Source organism: Excalfactoria chinensis, chromosome 2, assembly GCF_039878825.1.
Source record: "Excalfactoria chinensis isolate bCotChi1 chromosome 2, bCotChi1.hap2, whole genome shotgun sequence".
Lineage (NCBI taxonomy): Eukaryota > Metazoa > Chordata > Aves > Galliformes > Phasianidae > Excalfactoria > Excalfactoria chinensis.
In genome coordinates this window covers 111,558,620-111,577,731 of record NC_092826.1, presented here as the reverse complement: position 1 = coordinate 111,577,731, position 19,112 = coordinate 111,558,620, and the positions used below count along the sequence as shown (strand labels likewise).

Below are 19,112 nucleotides of genomic sequence, written 5' to 3'. Positions count from 1 at the left end.
GGAAAATGATGCAGGGATGGTGGGAGAGGGCTTCTGCTGCTGCTTTGCATGCCTGGAAGAGGTCGGGAAGAGGTTGGTGTTGTCAGCACTGGCTTGGGCACCATGGAAGCTCTCTGTTTATGTTTCAGACACCATTACTTAGGTAATTGGGGCCTTATATCATAAAATTCCAGAATGGCATGGGTTAGAAAGGACCTTAAAGATCATGTAGTTCCAAACCAACTGCCATGGGCAGGGCTGCCACCTACTCAGGGCTCCATTCAACCTGGCTGTGAACATCTCCAGTATGGGGCATCTACCATTTTTCTGGACAATCCTTGAACATGGCAATGGGATTGGGAGAGCAGAGGATGGAATATTGCTGGCTGCCATGTGACCCATGGCTGAGGCAGCAGTCTGCCTGAAAGCAGGCATGAGCCCAGCTGGCAGGCTGTCAGAGGAGAGCTGGGCTGTGGTGCTCAGCAGGCAGGCTGTTTGTCTGCAGAGATAATGTCCCTAATGATGTATTCCTGTGGACAAATATTTTGGGCTCGATTTTGACAAAGTCACGTTGCTGCCAGTTTTATTGTTTCCAAAGGGTAAATTTCCAACAAAGAACCAACCTCTTTGAATCTGGTAAAGGAAGTACAGTAAATAGGAATGAAGGAAAGGAGTGAACTCAGACTGGCAGAGATAGAGGCTTTTCTTTGTAAAATATGAAGGCCTGGCTACTTGCCCAGATAGACTTCATAAAGTAAGGTAGAAGTTGTACAAAGGTTGCAGGAATGGTGGTCCCGGTAGACGTCATTGAGTCTGCTCAATAAAGCTGAGTGCATGTGAAGAATTAAGTATGGAATTTGGCATGAGGAGCTACTCTTTGTGCCCTAATCCATGCTAGAAGAATGTGGTACAAAATAGCTGATGTCAATAGACACTCTGTGATTCTATGAGCCTTAGAACAGACCCTTATCATTTCTCTTGTTATCTTTAAGCTGGCAGGATGGCTAATACTGACAGATATCCTAGTGCTGACAGTGACAGCTTAAATCTGTCCTGGAGCATGAAAGAGTATTTGTACAGCTCTGTAGGGTTGTAGTTCATGACTACAAAAAGTGCAAGGATGAATAAAACTGAGATGAAGAAACATGTAAAATGTAGTCAAAGGATATCAGTGAAATAAGAGAACTGGAAGAGAAACGCATGTTTTGCCTATAGCTTTTTAACATAATAGCTCAGAAATAAAGATCCATGTGGCTGTGAATTCCAACAAATTAATGGATGATATTGATACAGGAGGGGACAGATTTCTGTATCATTAAAACATTTCCAGTGATCCAGTGCCGTCAACTTCCAGCACTTAGGAGCTGTGAACCAGGTCATTATTGGCAACTCTGCTTTTTCATGTTGAATTTTTAAGACTTTTCTTGTTTCATTTTATTGTCTCTGTATGTGAGCAAGGACAGCACTGCAGTACATACACCGGACTATAAAGTTGTACTTTTTATGCCAGTTCAGAAAATCTTAATGGTAGAAAAATCTCGCTTCTGAGAGTAGTACAAAGATGTTTTTAAGGAGGAAAAAAAAAAAAGCAACCCAACAACTAACCCCTCTTAAGAGGTACAATAAAGGCTTGGGAAACAGAGTAGGTTATAATTTGGTTAGGATCCCTCAAAGAAAATCCTGATTTTGTGTCATTATAAAGAAGTTGTTGAGGAATGTTTAAGAATTTGAAAAATACTCATCTTTTACAAGGTAGTAGATTTAGTGCTTACCCTATAATGGGACTGCTTTGTTGTTCATACCGAAGTCTCTTAGCTTGCAGATAGCAGAATGGGAAAATATGAATCCTCTTCTGATAAAGTTTTCCCATAAAAAGTACAATTAATTGCAGATTCTTCCCATAGATTAAAAGGACGACAAGAAGTTTTCTCTCATTCTGCTAAAACCCTTGAAAGCTTTCTAATTAATCTATTTATCTGTTTCTCATACTAAAGATAGTTGTTTTTGATACCCACAGAAGAACAACTCAGAAACTCCGTGCTGTATTTTTCTATTTTTTTCCTCAACTAAATTTCTCTGTAAGCTTTTGCAATCGCCACGTATTGCATCTTGGCACAAAACAGTACCTCTGCTTATGGTTTGTATCATTAAATATCAGATTGGCTGCTCCTTGTGTTTATAGGATACAACAAGAAATAGCCTGTTAAATCTGGCTGGTTGGTAAAACTGGTGTTCATTGAATCACTGTGCTACTGCGTTTCCACATCATAAAGAGAACAAAATCCCATAAAACTAATAAGCTGTAAAATAGAAAAAATAGCAAAAGATATGCCCAAATGCAGTAAATAAATTAAGAATAACTTCTCCCTTTTCTGAAACCTATAGAAGCAATCTCCAAAAGAGAGTACACCAGAAGTGCAGTCTGTGAAACTGCTTTGAAGTTGGGTTTTTCGTTTGTTTGTTTGTTTTCAATTTGCAAGTCAGCTATATATAGTATTAATAATAGCAGTTCTTGATGGCTTATCTGTAGATCTTTGTGGCATACTCTTGGAACTTAGATGAGTATTATCATCTCCACCTATGGGTGAGGAAGCCGGGTTACTGTAAGAATAGATTTTCAACACGGAACATGAAGACGTGCTGATTCCAAATCCCGTTCCAACTGCCGGCTTTAATTATTTTTCTCTGAGCTTCAGTTGTTTCTTTTCATTACACAGAACTTGTTCTTTCAGCAGAAGGTAATTTGGACAGAATTGAATGTAGATTAGATCCATATATTAATGATTATGAAACTGATTCACTCTGAAATTGTTCTGATAGATTAGCTTCTTCCCGGCACAGGATGGGAGGATGTCTGCACCCTTAATTTACATTGCTGCATCATATTTGATACTTTCAACATTTTACTGCTTAAGACACTGTGGAAAGTGAAAGAAAAAAGATGTCTCATATGTTTTTAGCATGGGTCCAGGTAATTCACGTGCTTTCCGTCAGCCATATCACTTGTGGGATCATTTCTGCTATCCTTTTCAGTATCTGTGTGATGCTGCTGAGATAAATCAGGAGAAGCCTGGTTATCAGCAGTGCAAGGACAACATCCCGTTCTGCATCTCCTTCTGAAACAAGCGGCATAAAAGCTATCTCTGAGTGCCTGGCTAAAATCAAACTCCATGTTAGTTAAACAGAGATGACACTAAATGGAGGAATGATATCTACTGAGAAAGCAGCAATTTCCATCTTGTTTTGTGCAATACATTTTCATAGAACTTTATAACAGAAAATTCTGAAATAGTTTTTTGTTGTTGTTTTTTTTAATCTGTCCAATGCGCTGCACTGCTGGGTTTTCAGTCTGCCCAATATGCTTCTCACACACCCCATTTTATTGCTGCCTAGCTCTCAAGGCTCCAGCCTGGGTTATATTCAGCGTCTTCCTTCTAGAGTTTGAAAGCCAGCTAAGTTTAGTATTATAAAGTTGAGTTTTCTTTGAATGATTGCCCCTTTTAGCAGCTGTGTTCATCAAGGCTTTGTTCTTCAAATGGCAGATAGATACACAAGAGCAGTAGACAAAGACTGAGTAATCAGGGCTGTAACTTTGATGTTTGGTATTTGAATGGGCCAGAAAGCACATAGGTCTAATTTCCTTCAGAATGAAATACAGCATGCAGTTTTCCTATCTGCGCATTCATACAAACGCAGCTAGAAACTAAAACAGGAGGAGATGAGGGCAGAGTGGAAATCAGGAGAAAAATGCAGGCAGGGAGGAAAGGGAGAGAAGAAACTGTGCTTGACGAGAAAATTTTTCCATTCCACAAACTCAAGAGAACAGAGAAATTCAGGCTGATACCCTGGTGTGACCTCAGTCATACAGACATTATGAAGCACTGGGGCAGGGTAGTATTCACAATTTAATTAGCTTAATGGGATGGGAAGATGAGCTTTCCACCACGTAACTTTTGGCATGTCTGCTTAGACCATGGTTTTGCTCAGTACACTGGAAGGATGCTGTTTCCATATATATCTCCTCCTGCCCTTTGAGGAACTTTAATATTAGTGCTTTGATAAGTTTCTGAGGTTCCAGCGCATTACCTCTTCTGGGGGCTGAATGCAGGTGATGGTGAAACTGGGAAGATTTGAGGATACCAAGCCAATGGTTGGCAAGCCAAGAAAAGCAAAAGAGGTACAAATGTCTCCCTGAAACCTCAAGCAAAGTAAGTGGTGCAGAATACAGCTTTACAACTGCATTTACCCTGCCTCATTCTTTCCCTGCCATTCTCCTGTAGGGCCTGTTTTTGGGTTCTCTCCAGCATGAGTCTATCTCTGCATCTATACACAGGTCACCCTCAGAGCTGTGTGATTCTCAAGTTGTTGTCTTCTATAATTTGGGTTTTCTGTATTGGTCTGAACTTCTAGAATGCCTGCTGAGAGGATCAAGATGAGTCATACAACATATTAAGAATATTCAGAATAGAGCTGTCAGTTGTATCTGGTTTGTAATTTAATTCCATGGATGCATCTTTGCCTCTGTTCCCCTTCTCTAATCAATTATCAGCTTTCTAATATCATCATTTGGCTCTGTACAAGTTTATACATTTATTGAGCTTTTGATGGTGTCCCTCTGACAGACTGTGATGACAAGAAGGTTCTCCAAAGGCTCCTTATTCAAAGTCTGAAAGTCTCCACCTTGCTTCCCATTCCCCTCTGCATCATTCTGCTGTACCTAACCTTCTTCCCCTGCACCTTTAAGTCTGGTCATGCAGTACTAGCAGTGGGAATGCTGATATGGGTTGCTCTGCTGAAGTATGGCACAATGATGAGAAAAGGACTGTGACAAGGCAAAGCCCCATGTGCTGCCCATGGAGCTGGGAAGTTGCTCATCAGAACAGAAGCAGCAGCACACATTTGGCAGCAACAAAATGTTGCACATGTACCATAACCTCCCAGCCATGCACGATGTTTTGAGAGAGTTGGTGGTAAAAATGCAGAGATGACCTAGCAAGTTTAAAAGTTTAATTGCAGCTTCCTCACTGGTCAGAGATCACTTTCTAGTAGGAGCCAGCAAATGTTTAACATCTCGGCTAATCATGGATTCTAATATTGTTAATGAATTCTCAGAACAAAGTCTGCATGGGTTGTGAAGCTTAAGAAATTGACCAGCTTCATTTATGCGGACTTAATTTACCTAAATGTAACTACCAGTCAAACAAATGCTTGGCAAAGTTGTGGGCTTAAATTCTTGCTGGAAATATGTTCACATGTCCAAAGCATTGTTACTAGGTTCTTGACTTTGGTTAGTATTAAAGGGAAAACTGATCTGACTCACTGATACCACCATTCTATAGAGGATGCCACATGCATTCTTTAGTATCTTCCTTGGGCATTTGAGAATCTAAATACTGAAAGAAGTTATCATGAATCATATTTTACTTACTTTTCCTTTTTTTTATTTTTTCTGCAATACAAAAATGAAGTGCTCAGTGTGGTGTATGTATGTAAGTGTGGTGTATGTATGAGGAATAAAAGCGGTATTCGCAGCAAACTTTTCTTCTTTAGAAATATGCCATTAGGCATTAAAATCAAATCACCTAAGGAAAGCAGCTTAACTCGTCTTTATCTTAAGCAACTTCAGCAGTTTTGCAGAGAGCCACCTGTAACTCAGTGTTTCAACAGCTCCCCATTCATGACCCCATGCAACCGTACCAGGAACTAAATAGACTCTACTTAGTAGCAATTAAAGTGATTTAATTTAAAATACAATGACAGATGCATAATGGGTTAATTACAAAATAAGTAATTAGCAAATAGGATGGAAAAGGTTAAAAGGTTGTGGACTTTTGTTGTTTGCTTGGGACAGATAGCAAAATCATCAGCAATTAAACTTTTTCTTTTAATTTCTGGGCCTGATTGTACTATTGTTAGCTGTAAATGAGGCAGCAAACAAGAATATAGGCTTAAAAAAATATCACTGTTTTATCAGACATACTGAAAGGCCATTGTTAGCACTGAAGCTGTGTGGTTTGTTTCCAGCTCGTACCCAAAAGTAGGTTTGCATCCATAACGCTTCTGCGCCATGCTAAGACATTCGCTCTTCAGAGGTGAAGTGGCATTGGTAACGCTCCTGTCCACACCGGGGCCCCAGCGAAGTCAATATAAATGGTATGAAGAGTGGTGGAGATCAGAGCACACCTCATAGGAAACTGCCTGATTTAAATGAGTGAATTATTTAGTTGGAAAGGCGCCATCATGTGTTTGTTCTCAAAAAGTGAAGATAAAAAGGGACAGGACTTTGAGCAGGGCAGCTTCTGACCTGTGAAAATTCTCATCTGAAATCAGTTAACTTCATGCAGTGCTGCACCCCGGTATAGAGGATGCAAGCAGTATTCTGTTAAAATGAGCAAAATAAAGAGCTTTTGCTTCATTTTCACAAGTAGTATTCTTTCTCTCCATGAGTCTCCTCTGCCCAAAACCATGAGTAAGTGGGCATTTATATAGTTCTAATACAGTCATATTTTATGACCACCAGCTTATTGCCAGATAACTTGAAACTCTTTATTTATCTGTAATAATTACAAATATATTTATGTATGTATAAAACATATGTTTTGTATTTTGAAATTTCAGAGGGAATGTTTGCAGAAAAGTTTCTCCAACTTGAGTCTAATTGTTACTGAAGTCATGGAATTTTTTCTTTTGAAAAATAAGCTTTGGGTAAACCTCAGAAATAGCAATATGGGCTTCTCCATTTCAAAATATCAATTAAAACCAGGCAGGAATACTTTTTAAATATAGCTTCCCTCTAACCTAATTACATGTCCACCAGTAACCATTAGCATGAGTTAACTGATTTTCCCATAAGTCTCATTCTTCCACCACTCCTTGCTCTCTTTTGAACAGGGTTATCGTTTGCTCGCTTTCCTGCCAAGTTACAGTTAACTTTGAACTGATATGTCTGTCCAGCCTTTCAGTCTTTTAACTTTGTCTGTCTCCCCTTTTCTGTAACTGATACTTTCTGTGCCCATGCCGTGCCTTGCTGCTTGACACAGGGCCTTAGTGCACCGATCCAGCACTGCATGGTCCTCTTCAGGTGCAGAGCATACTTTGAACTTATGTCTAATGCCCACTTCCTTTGAGCTCTTACTGCAGTTGCAGATGAACAGTCCAGGACCACTTATGTGACTTTAGAAGCTGGGAAATGATCTGGGTAGTTTTTTCGCTTGTCCTTATCTCCCTAGCATTGGCTTTGCTGGTTAGGGATATGTATTTCAGAAAACAGCTAACTTGTTCTCATCTGTTACCTTAATTTTGTTGGAAATAAGATTCTTTGTGGTGGTTTCCACTTACAGTTGAATTTAAGCCATACATTTCAGGTCTGGAATCCATGTTGGACATTGCAGAACTCAATGGTTTTGCAGTTTGGCTATCAGTTTTTAGGACAAATGGATTTGTGTTTGGAAACTCAAAGTAGTGCAATATGCAAACCCCAGTGGGGCTAAACCTATATCTCTGACCACATCTCTGATCAACTTTCCAAAGGTTTCTGCAGAGTTCTGTATGTTTGCATAACTGTAACTGAAGGACTGCAATACAGGCAGTGATTTTTACAGTATTCAGAATTTCTTTTTGAAACTAAGAACCCTCTGAAGCTGTGGTTAAGAAAAAAAGAGCGCCTGAAGCTGTATTAATTCTACTGTTTGTATCTGAACCCCTGAAATAGCTCAGACAAATGCCATTACCAATCCTGAGGATAATGCTTATCCCCATTCAGGAGAGTGACATTTGTATGTGCAATGTACTCATTTCTGTTTCATTGATTTTATTTTATTTTATTTACTTTTTAGGCACAGTACATATATGGTGCATTGACACAATTCGTTTTTGTTAACAAAATTAATTAAGGTACCTTCCCTCCTGACCTTCAGAAAACGTTTTTCTTAACTACCATTGTGTTGATGGTGGAAAAACACCAGTTTCAACAAAAGTCTTCAGAACTGAGTATCTTTGGGCTTATCTTCGGTTAATTGGTTGTGGAGGTTTGCTGGGTAATACAAGACAACTGCGCAATACACGCTTCAAAATGAGTAATAAGAGAAATTAGCATCAAAGATAAATTGTCCCTTGTTGAAATTTGGGTGGGAGCTGCAATTTCCTGAATTGACAGGACAAGAAAAAGAAGAAAAGCTTTACGTCAAAGCTGTTGTTGGAATGAAATTCCCATGCAGAGGAGAACAAACACATAAGCCATGAAGTGTCTGTAAGGCTCTCCAAAAACACAGGAATAACCACTTGAGTAGGAGACCTTTTATGTAATCACTTTTGCTTTTCTATCATCAATAGCTCTGCAGTATCCTTGCTCACTTGGATGCTTATACAAGTTTGCAGAGGCCTTTCTATGTTAAGGCTAAATCTCTCCTTATGAGCAGTTATGGATCAGCTTTTGCAACTCTGTTACAGCTTCCACTGTACCACTTGAAGCCCCACAAGGAATATTTGGCACTAATACTCCAAATACGTTCTTTTTCCCTTGAAGTTTCACACTTCACTGCCTGTCATACTAGGTCTTCTTCACCCCCACTGCAAACAACAGCAGAAGTGCACGCAGGGTGTTTGTGCTGTGTGTAATTCCTGTATGCCCTATAAAGACATTCATGCAACTTCATTGCTGATAACCTCATCAGAGACACGGAGCTCCTGCAAGAAGAGCTAAGCTGTAAGACAGCTGGCTTGTGAGAGCACAGCATTGGTTATCAGGCCAGTGGCTAGAGAGCTGCTGCCAGTTCTGTGCTCCTCGCATGCCCTCCTGTGTACACATGCAGTAGGCCAAAGTGATGTGAAGTAGTGAGATTGCTGACATCTCTGCCAGGCTTGACGTAAAGCAAAGGGGAGGCTGCACTCACTGCTCTGACACAGTCCTAAGCAGATTACACACAGTTTTCTTTGGGTGTATGCATCAAAGGGAAAGGCCATGGCTCCACATGGTGATCATCAATTACAAATGATGGAGAAACTGTGCACAGTGAGATGATGTTTCATTTCAACAAATACAGAGTGAGAGAAGCGTCGCATACACAGTTTTCTGCTTGATGCTTAAGTGGGTTAAAGGTAATGCTGTACTATCCTCCTGTGTTGTTTTGATGATGCATTTTGATAGATCTCTTGTTGAACTGATTTTTTTGCTGTGACCTGACTGCTGGAGAGCTCCTTGCATTACTAACACCATTCTGCAGCTTCCTTTTTCTCCAAGGCAAAAATAATTCCTGTATTTTCTGTTGTTTTATAAAAAAAAGATGCGTTTACCTAAATACAATAAGATTTGAAGTTGTGTTGAAACCATAAAAACAATATTTATTTGCAGTACTGCATTTTGTAATCGTAGAATTGTAGATCATCTTGAGCTAGAGGGGACCTCAAAGATACCTAATTCCAACCCCCTGCCATGGGCAGTGGTTGCCAGCCTCTAGATCAGATACTAGATCAGGTTGCCCATGGCCCCATCCAGCCTGGCCTTGAACACTTCCAGGGACACCTCCATTTCCGGCAGGTAATGTTCAGCCCAATGGTTTTATCATTCAGCCTGTCCTGCAAAGGGTGCTCCAGACCTGGGGTCCCACCAGTGCTGGACTACAGAAGGAATGATTTTATCCATTGAATTAACGTGTTCATCCCACAGTTCTGCTCACTGAAGCCCAAGTGCTTTCAAAAACCTGCAAAACACCGAGGTTACAATTACAACTTATCAGGCTCATTGCTTGCATGTAATAATTTTCTGGCTTTTATGCTGTAAAATAGCTGAAGCCTGCCCAGCACTGAGCACGTACCATATTATGTTCTGATCCTGACTGTTGCAGAGCTATTAGCGCTCTGCAATTTTTGGAGCATTCAAGAAGCAAGTTAAAACAGGAAGTTCTGGGCTTGAACAGTAACAAATCTGAGCCACTGTGAGGTCTGTGTGAGGAAAAAAGGATCGCACAGAACTACTGAATGTTCATATCAGGAAACTTAACAGTTCCTTGCCTTTGGATTAAGCATTTCAGGATAGACTTTATGCCCTTGTGGGTTGAACTAAGCTAGCAATAAAAAGCATGAGTCAGACTGCTTTTGAGATGGTGCCTGCAAGCCAGTTCAGATGGGGGCTTTTCATTAAACATATCTCAAACTACATAGATTTTTATTTTTCATGTGATGTGCAGTTGTTCGGTGTATTTTATCCAGCTTGCTCATTATATATGTACCATGTTCTGTCATAGCCTAGTACAGTCTCCACTGAATATGTTTTACTAGAAATTCTCTGTATGAATGTGCTCCAAAATAGTGATTTTGCTTTCCTGCTAAATATTGAAAAACACGTAAAGGTTCGGTTTGGTACTAACACAGCCTAGAGGCCACCTGGTCATTTCTCTTATGTGGCATTGCTAGTTTTCCCACTTCATGGGCGTGTCCCAAAGAAGGCTCTGATGTCCTTTGTCATATCCTCATATAGGTCAGAATGTTAAATCTACTGCCTTTGGCCATTACTTGTGTTATTCCTTAGATATTTGAGGTTTAGCAAGGGTTTTGTTCTCCCTTTGCTGGCCAGTTTTCTCACTGCTTTTCCCAAAATAAGGCCTGGTCTTGTGTCTGTGTGATCGGCCCAGTGCCCTCAGGTATTGTACCTGTGCTGCCTGCAAAAAGTACCAAAGCTGGCTTCCAAAAAACTGGGTGAACATGACAGAAATTAGAAAGTTGCTTTAGATTCAAGAGTCAGTGGAAGATGTTTTCAGAAAAAAGAAATGACTCTCCAGAAGGGAATAGTGCTCACGTCCTCTGCGCTATTTTCTCTCCCAGCAGTTGACACTGTTTATCATTCTGCTTACCGTGTTCACAGTCCCTGCTTCTTCTGCTATCTCCCATTTCCTCATTGTTTTCTAGCCATCAGGTACACGCCATGTTCTCCCACATACTGCCTCACACCTCCAAGGATTGTCTGCCCCTTCCATTTTTGTCAGTTCTCTTTCATTGCCCAGGGGCTTATGCTCCCTGTTGTCTCACTCTATACCCTTATTTCTCACCTTTTGGGAAGAGTCAGAAATACGGAGTGGTATGAATTCAGTAACAGGAGGCATCTGTGTGGATGTGCCATGTCACACCATTGTCTTACCTTTGCTTTTTAAAAGATACACCAAGGCTTGGTCCAGTTAAGAGTTAGGAGTTGGGTGGCTCTCTCAGTGCTTCTGAGAGACCCAAAAACCCCTTTTCCAGCTTTGGCTCTCACCTCTCTTGTAAACAGATGAGCAGAAACAGTGCCAGTCTCCCTTTATTGCCTTGGCCAAATAGAAAGGACCATGTGGAAAGAAGGTCTGAGGCTTATCAAGCAGCATATGGTCTGTGATGTGCACAAAGACTATGATTAAGTGCACAGTATTACTATGCCTATGGCCTGACAGAGAGAAGTAAACAGTCTTCATCTGAAGTGATAGAGTAAGGATGCAGTCCTTTTATGTGCTCATTGGTTAATGCTGTGAGTTTGTATGGAGGAGGTGGTGCTTGGTGAGAGTGGGAGGATGCTTAACCACAGTGATTAGTGTTAATTGGTTAATCACCTTTCATTGTGGGAGAAGAAGGTAAGTACAGCAATTTGCAAAACGGCTTGACACCGTTGCTGGATTGGAGACTGAAGCCTGAGAATTAATTCCAGATATGACCTTTTCAGGCCAGAGAAGAAGATCCCAAAGATAGGTATCCTTTGATCTGGGGATTGAGCAGGAGCACACTGCCTGGCCTGTGGCTCTGCTGATTGCCCTCTGGGGCACATGGGTGCCACATGAGGCAGCCTTTGGAGCTCCTCCTGCTTCTTGGGGCACATGACTCAGAGCCATGAGACCTTGGGTAGCTCCTTGTGAGCGGGCAAGTGCTCTGCACATAAAGGATAATCTAATGAACACTGCTCTGATGGTAGCAAAGCTCCCACATAAAAGTTGTGTCACTTCTGGCAAGAGAAAAACTTAATCTGCAAAGTTTGCAAAGACTCCCAGATATTATTGACCTGATGTGGTGACTCATCTGTCTCCTTCCCACTCGTGTCCCGTCACAGACACTGAAAAAGAATATGATTTCCACCACTGCCTTCCACATCGATGCCTGTAAGAGGAGACTGCTGTAATTAACGTAGATGCGGCCTACTCCTCCTGCTGACATAGAGCAGTGCGCCAGGCTGGGCCCTCAGAGGGTAGCCCAGGTTTTGGATACCAGAATGGAGGATTATTTTAATCATAAGCAGTAGGCACAAAAAGGATCAGCGCTCTCCATTTCGAGCTGCGGGATGTGGGAAGACTGTGCCAAAGCCAGATGTGTTGGTATAGCACTTTAAACAAAGGGCTGTCTTTTCCTACAGTAGTTTCGTAATTAGACTTTTTACACAAGTGGCAGCTTCCTCCATGCCAAATCCTGGTCCCGTGAGGGAAATGGCAGAGCTCCCAGCAGGGCTCAAATTCTTCTCTTTATACAGGATTCATTGAGGAATTTTATATTTCTCCTTTCTCTCTCTCTCTCTTTTTAAAATAGATTGGTGCAAAACTAATAATTTTAGGATTAGCCGCTAATTATTTACAAGAGGGGCAGAACGAAACACTGAATTGTTTACTTCAAGAGTGCTTATGTGTCAGTGAGTCACCAAACCACAATTAAATTCTGGGAACCGGTTTATTGTTGAGGTTCCTGGGGTCCCATGACATGGGATGGGGAAGAGGCTGATTATAACTGGAGGGCTGAGCTAAATTTGTATCCCCTTTTCTCTTTTGATTGACAGACTGTAGGGGATTATGAAGTTCCACGAGGTGTCAGTAGCAAAGAAAACACTTGATTTATTGCCTCTGGTGGTGCTGTTTGTAGATGGCAAATACCAAGCAGAATCTTTGCTTTTCCCCTAAGAGTTGAAGGAGATGCTGTCTTTCTGAGAAGAACTCTGGTGGAGTCTTGAGTAGATTCTGTGGAAGAAAAGACAAGGAGGTAAAAACACATTACAGCATGTATGCTGGAGGACATTTTAGCAGTTTCTGCTGTAAAGCTTTCCATGGGCTGTACTTTGCACTTGCTTTACAGACACAGAGAACGTGAAGATTTGTGGGTTTTTTATTTGTTTGTTGTTGTTGCTCAGTTTGTTTTTTGGCTTGTTTGGGCTTTTTTTGTTTGTTTGCTTTATTGCTGTTGTTTTTTGAATCATGAAGCAATGCTGAATCTTGGAGCAGCAATTCATTTAGCTTGAAGATTTACCAGATCTGCCCAATTAATGTAATGAGGCATGAAGTGATGGAAGAGATAGGAAAAACGTTACAGAGAAGATAAGAGAGATGTTAATTCAGAGAGACTGAATGGGGGGGTGAGGGGAAGGGAATAATCACAATAATCATAATGATAATCAAGGAAAGCTGCCGAGGTTGAGCAGGGCGGGGTTGGCGGACGCGGGTCGAGGTCTGAGCCCGCCGGCACGGAGGGGTCGTGGGCTGCTCCCGTGCGGCCGCCTGGGGGCACCACAGTACTGCGCCGCGAGGCCGGGCCGCTCCGGGGAGGCCGAGGCAGCGTGAGGAAGCCCGCTGTCGGGAGGGACGAGGCTCTTCCCGGCGCCCGGCCTCTGGAGGCTCCGGATTGCGGCCTTCCCCCACCTCGAGGAGCGGGAAGGGAAAGTAGCACGGTGTGCGAGGCCGTCCCGCTGCCGTTCTGCGGGGCGTGTGACGAGCGGCTGTAATGCCGCAGATGTCCGGGACGCGGCGGAGCTGCCCGGAGGGTTTTCGGGCCGCGCAGGTGGGGCTGATGAGCCGAGGTGAAACCGGAGGGCTGCGTCCCAGATACATTAATTATGTGATACATGCGATCCCCGTCGTTCGCCTGCTTTCTAATTCTGGTTTCATAGTCTGTGCCTAAATAGAGCAGATGCACTCGATGTCCTTTCAGCCAGCTGTTGGTGGAACACTGTTTCAGGGACAAGGAAGGGAAATGCTACTGATGTGAAGGGACAGCAGCCGAAAGGAAATATGGTGGTGCTGAATGTGAAGAGAAATGAAGATCAAAGGGCAGACTGTTTAAGTATTGATCAGGACAAGCAAAGAAGGATTTTATTTCCCGTATAAAATGTCACTTCTGTGCCAACACGAAGTGCTGCAATTCAGAAGGACCTAGATAGACTCGAGAAGTGGGCCCAGAAGAACATGATGAGATTCAGCAGATCCAAGTGCAAGGTCTCACTGCTGGGTGACTCCCCATTGTCAATGCAAGCTGAGGGATGAAAGGTTTGAGCACAGCCAGGCTGAAAAGACTTTGATATACTGATGGATGGCAAGCTGGACGTGAGCCAGCAATGCATCCTTGCAGCCCATGAAGCTAGCTGTATGCTGGGCTGTATCGAAAGAAGCATGATCAGCAGGTCGAGGAAAGTGATCCTGCCCTCTACTCTGCACTGGTGAGACCTCACTTGGAGCACTGTGTCTGGATGTGGAGTCCTTAGTACAGGAGAGATGTGGACCCGTTGAAGTGTGTCCAGAGGTGGACCACAGAAATGATCCTCCCATACAAGGAGGACAGGCTGAGGGAACTGGGGCTGTTAGGCCTTGAGAACAGAAGGTTCTGGGGAGACCAGAGAGCAACCTCTCCACATCTAAAGGGAGGCTGTAAGAAAGAAGGGAACAGACTCTTTATCAGGGTCTGTTGTGGTAGGAAAAAGGGAAATGGTTTTAAACTAGAATAGGAGAGATTCAGATTGGTCATAAGGAAGAAGTTTTTTACACTAAGAGTAGTGAAGCACTGGAACAGGTTGCCCAGAGAGGTGGTGGATGCCCTGTCCTTGGAGACATTCAAGGTCAGGATGGATAGGGCTCTCTGAGCACCCTGATCTAACTGTAGGTGTCCCTGTTCATTGCAGCAAGATGACATTTAAAGGTCCCTTCCAACTCAAACAATTTTACAGTTCTAAATATTAAAACCATTACTTCCAGTTAACAAATCCAGATCCTTTCTGCTGCAGTTCTCTGAGGGCTGCTCCAAAAGTAATGCCATTGTGTTCTGTTGGCCCATGACATCAGGATCATGTGGTGGTGGTGGTATGGCAGTAGAGGTTGAATCCTCCCACCAGAATTCTGTTACAGGTTGTTGCTGTGTGACAGATGGCAGCAGAGGGGCAGTCTGACACAAAGGTGTCTGACTTGGGAGTGCAGATGAAGCAGAGCTGTGGAACTGAATTCTTCCACGTGAAGAAAAAAAAAATGGTACTGATTGACATTTGTTGACGCTTGCTGAGACCAAACAGTGGATGCAGACACAACGAGATGGTGGGTGGTGCGTTTCAGCTGCGATACACAAGCCACGTGTAGCGTGTCGTTCACGCAGCTGACACATCACAAAATGAAGAACATCTCAATCAGCTCATCCCTGTGAGTTGGCTGATGGTGGTGACTGTGTTGAAAAGCAGTGGTTTATAGCTGAGAATCTGTTGTATCAAATAGTGTTATTGTGCTCTTTGTCGTAGTTTCCATGGAAGTAAATGGGAAGCATTACTTTTGGATTGACCTACAAAAAACCCTAAGAGGGTTCTCAGAACAGCACCACTGCATTGAATGATGGTGGTTTGAGTATCAGTAGGGAAAAGTATAGAATCATCATGGAATCACAAGGCTGGAAAGGACCTACAAGATCATCTAGTCCAACTGTCCTCCCGTAACTATTATTCCTACCAAGGAGACATTTCTCATTTCTGGTCATGAGTAAATAAAATACCTCTGAGGATAACCTGGATTCGTACACTATCACCAAAGAGCAGCTATGAGGGCAATGCTTAGACATTGTCTTGTTGGCGTGTTTCATTCAGAAACACTGATTCTCTGCAGTGCTAACTTGGTTAAACATCATTGGAAAATTACTGTTAGAACATCAGGAGTACACGTAAGCTACCCTTCTACCAAATGAATAAAATGACTGATGTGTATCTCAAGACTTTGTAAAAGTTAAAGGGTTTCTGTGTTTCAAATGACTTGAAGAATCAGTGTAACTGTCAGCAGAGAATTTGTAATTCCTTTGAGTCCTCCTTGTTACTAAACATGAAAATAATCCACATGTATCATCAGGAATGCAATATTTTCTCTTACGGTTTCTGAAGTTACATATTAATCCTGAATAACTTCTACAAAAAGTCAGGGGAAAGTGTTCCACAAGGGAGCAGAGGCATTTTTTTCTACTGCTGTCAGCATTCTGACCTTACTTCTGAAGCAACATTGCACACAGCTCCTCCAGTCTGCTGGGCTTTGGCACGGTATTCAAGATCCGAAATATTCCATTCTGTTTAAATACTGTGTTCCGCAGATTTGTGTTTATGGATGTATTACATGTGGGATTTTGTTTTTTTCTTTTTTCTTATCAGGTGGCAGTGGTGACAGAAGAAGAACAAGAATGATTACATATCTGTAACTCTCAGCAGTATGTCAGGTAACTATATTCCATAAGAGCATATATACAGTATTTCCCTCTTTGCTGGAGTTGTTCTTATTCAGTATTTACTGCGAAATTGTGCTTCACAAGTTCTGAAATGCATTGCTGGGAATGCTGAGATTTTAAGGTTTATCCTCCGTTCACAGCATAGAGTTGTAGGACACACAGTAATCATCCCCAACATCTTTTCCCCAAGACTCTTACCCTCCTCTGTTTTCCTTCATCCACCAAGTTTTGATTTGTTGTAAACAAACATTCGAACTTCAACTCTCCTGCTGAAACTGCTGGTACAATGGCCATGTCTGCTGAGTACATTGGCTTAAGTTATTTTGTAACAGGAGTGTATCTTCTGACGTTCAAAGTGAGAAAATCCAATTGGTTTTACATAGATTGCCAAGTACTCTTCAGGTAATGATTGACCAAGGGTGCAGGTGGGCAGAAGATCCAAGGTGAAATAGCCATTAACCATTTTAAGTCCTCTTCACCGTCTAGGCCCTGTCAGTTGTGAAGCATTTGTAGGCTATGCATGACTCATGTTTAAAATAAATGATGTATTCTAATCCAGGAATGGTGTGGCTGCAAAGATGCAGTTATTACATGGAGGTCATACAGAGAAGTTAAAACTTCCAGGCTGTTTTGTTATTTGCGTAAGAAAAGAGAATGTTCTGCTGATACTGTTTGTCAATGACATTCATCTCTTGAAATATGCATAACTGGGACCTCTAAAGCCTCTCTGTAAGATGTAGTGTGTGTTACATAGAGAAACTCATCACAAACAAGGCCAAATTCCTATTCAAGGAATAGCTTATTTTTACTGGCTGAGCAGATGGAATAACCTCTCCATTCCTATCCTTTTGTACTGACCAGAAAATGGTAACAGCTTTTATTCATCAACTGAGTTGGTCTTTTGAGTTTTGGGTCGTAGATGTGAGAAGCAGAGTAAAATTTATGGTGAAAACAAAATATTATTTAAATGGACGTTTTTGTAGTAAAATGAATAATTTGAAAACATGCAAAGATGATATTTGGCTTCTGGTTTTATGGCACCTTTGCTGTTGTTTCAACCAGAATTTAGGCATGGATGAATATAAGTTGGAAGCAGGTGGAGCTGAGGCTTTTGGTGGAGTAGTTACCTGAGCTGTATAGGTGTGCCAGGCTCTGGGTAAGCATCACACCGTGTGAAGGCTGGAGGGAACTGGTATCCTTACTGTCAGAGCAATTTCATTTAGCAAATACCTATTTCAGGAACAATGTGAAGCACTGACATGTAACTCAGTCTCATCAATTCTGTCACGTACTCTCTTCTGTCCCCTGTTACGTTTTTTTGACCTTTTACTACAGGGTTTAATTTTGCCGTGCCTTTAGAGGGAGTGATTAGCATCTAATGCTTTGTGTTGGCAAAAGACAGGAATGGAAATGCAGTGTACCTTCTTTATCTTCAGCTTAGTGGTTTGGGGTGTGTCTTCCATTGGGGTAGGGCTTTGCAGCACATTCTTGCTGGCAGACCAGATCCGTCCTCTGGACTTCACCATTGCAGGGCAGGTCTGTTAAGCTCATGGAGGAAACTCAGAGAGTAATGGCAGGGCCTGCATTTCATTAGAAGGAAGTGAGTAGAACCAATATGTGCAAAGAAAATAATCATGGTGTGGAAAAAAAAAAAAAATTAATTGTAGAAGATGGCAGTTTATATTTCTTATTTCTCGTTATACGAATGAAATTTCCTACATGACAGTGAATGTGAAAAGAAGCATAGTTGAAATAAAAAATAAAATAAAAATAAAAATAAAAATAAATTCAAACTATAAAAGCTGTGTAAATAGCACCCTCCAAAGCCATAATAGATGGAAAAGAAAGCTTAGATTTTGTTACTGCAATATGAGAGAAAAATCACATCCGAAACAAAACCAGTTGCATAAAATAATGGGCTGTATTATTCTGATTTCTGACAGATGATTGCTCTGCCCATGTAATATTTCTTATTGCAGCAAGGATTTTTCTCTTGTAGGCACTGCCCCAAAGCCTCCAGTTTCTTGTGCAATCTGCTGAACTTCTTAGGGCAGAAGATTGTGTAATTTGGCCCTTGCTAATAAAGCTGAGCTTCACTCCTTTTCACAGTTGCCACAGGAAAAATATTCTGCATATTTTGACTTCTCGACTTTAAAAGTATTTATTGGTCTGATTATTTTTTGGCACACGTCTGTATTTGTATGTGCAGAGGGCTGTAAGTAAGGAGACAGTTCAAGTTTGCCAAAATTGTTTTGGGAATTTAAGTTGCAGATAACGTAGAAGGATTGCAGAAGAAAGAAGCAGTTGCTTAAAAGTGAATGAAATGAAAAGAAAAAGTAGAAAAAAAAATGTACCAGATGCCTTTTTTTCATGCAAAAATAAACTGAAAAATAAATACTCGGTTAACGAAGTCCGAACTGTATTTGCTTTTTCTCAGAGTGCAATCAAATTAGAGTTCGCACAAACGCAGATGGAGTTAATGAGCACTTAATGTTGTGTACTTGATGACATCAGAAGTGACAAGTGAAAAGCTGGACCGGAGGGCTTTGTAAACACTGTGCTTCTCAGTGTACTTCTGCACTTATGCCAGCTCTGAGGGCCAGAAGTTGCCCAAGCAGTTTTATGTACACGTGACTGCGATGATGGCCAAACGCTGAGATAAAAGGATTATTCTGGGGAGGGGG

The 19,112-nt window shown here is 41.7% G+C and overlaps 1 protein-coding gene across 8 annotated transcripts in view; it reads left to right on the top strand.

Annotated features, from left to right (window-relative positions):
* The window catches only part of THRB (thyroid hormone receptor beta), a 163,030-nt gene that overhangs the window by 95,392 nt on the left and 48,526 nt on the right, over positions 1 to 19,112 (top strand). For all 8 annotated transcript variants that reach the window (XM_072328153.1, XM_072328150.1, XM_072328152.1 and 5 more), the window contains one exon: positions 16,355 to 16,419. In XM_072328153.1, coding sequence (XP_072184254.1) covers positions 16,413 to 16,419 — 7 coding nt within the window. In that variant the 5' untranslated portion in view covers positions 16,355 to 16,412. The remainder of the gene's footprint in view (positions 1 to 16,354; positions 16,420 to 19,112) is intronic.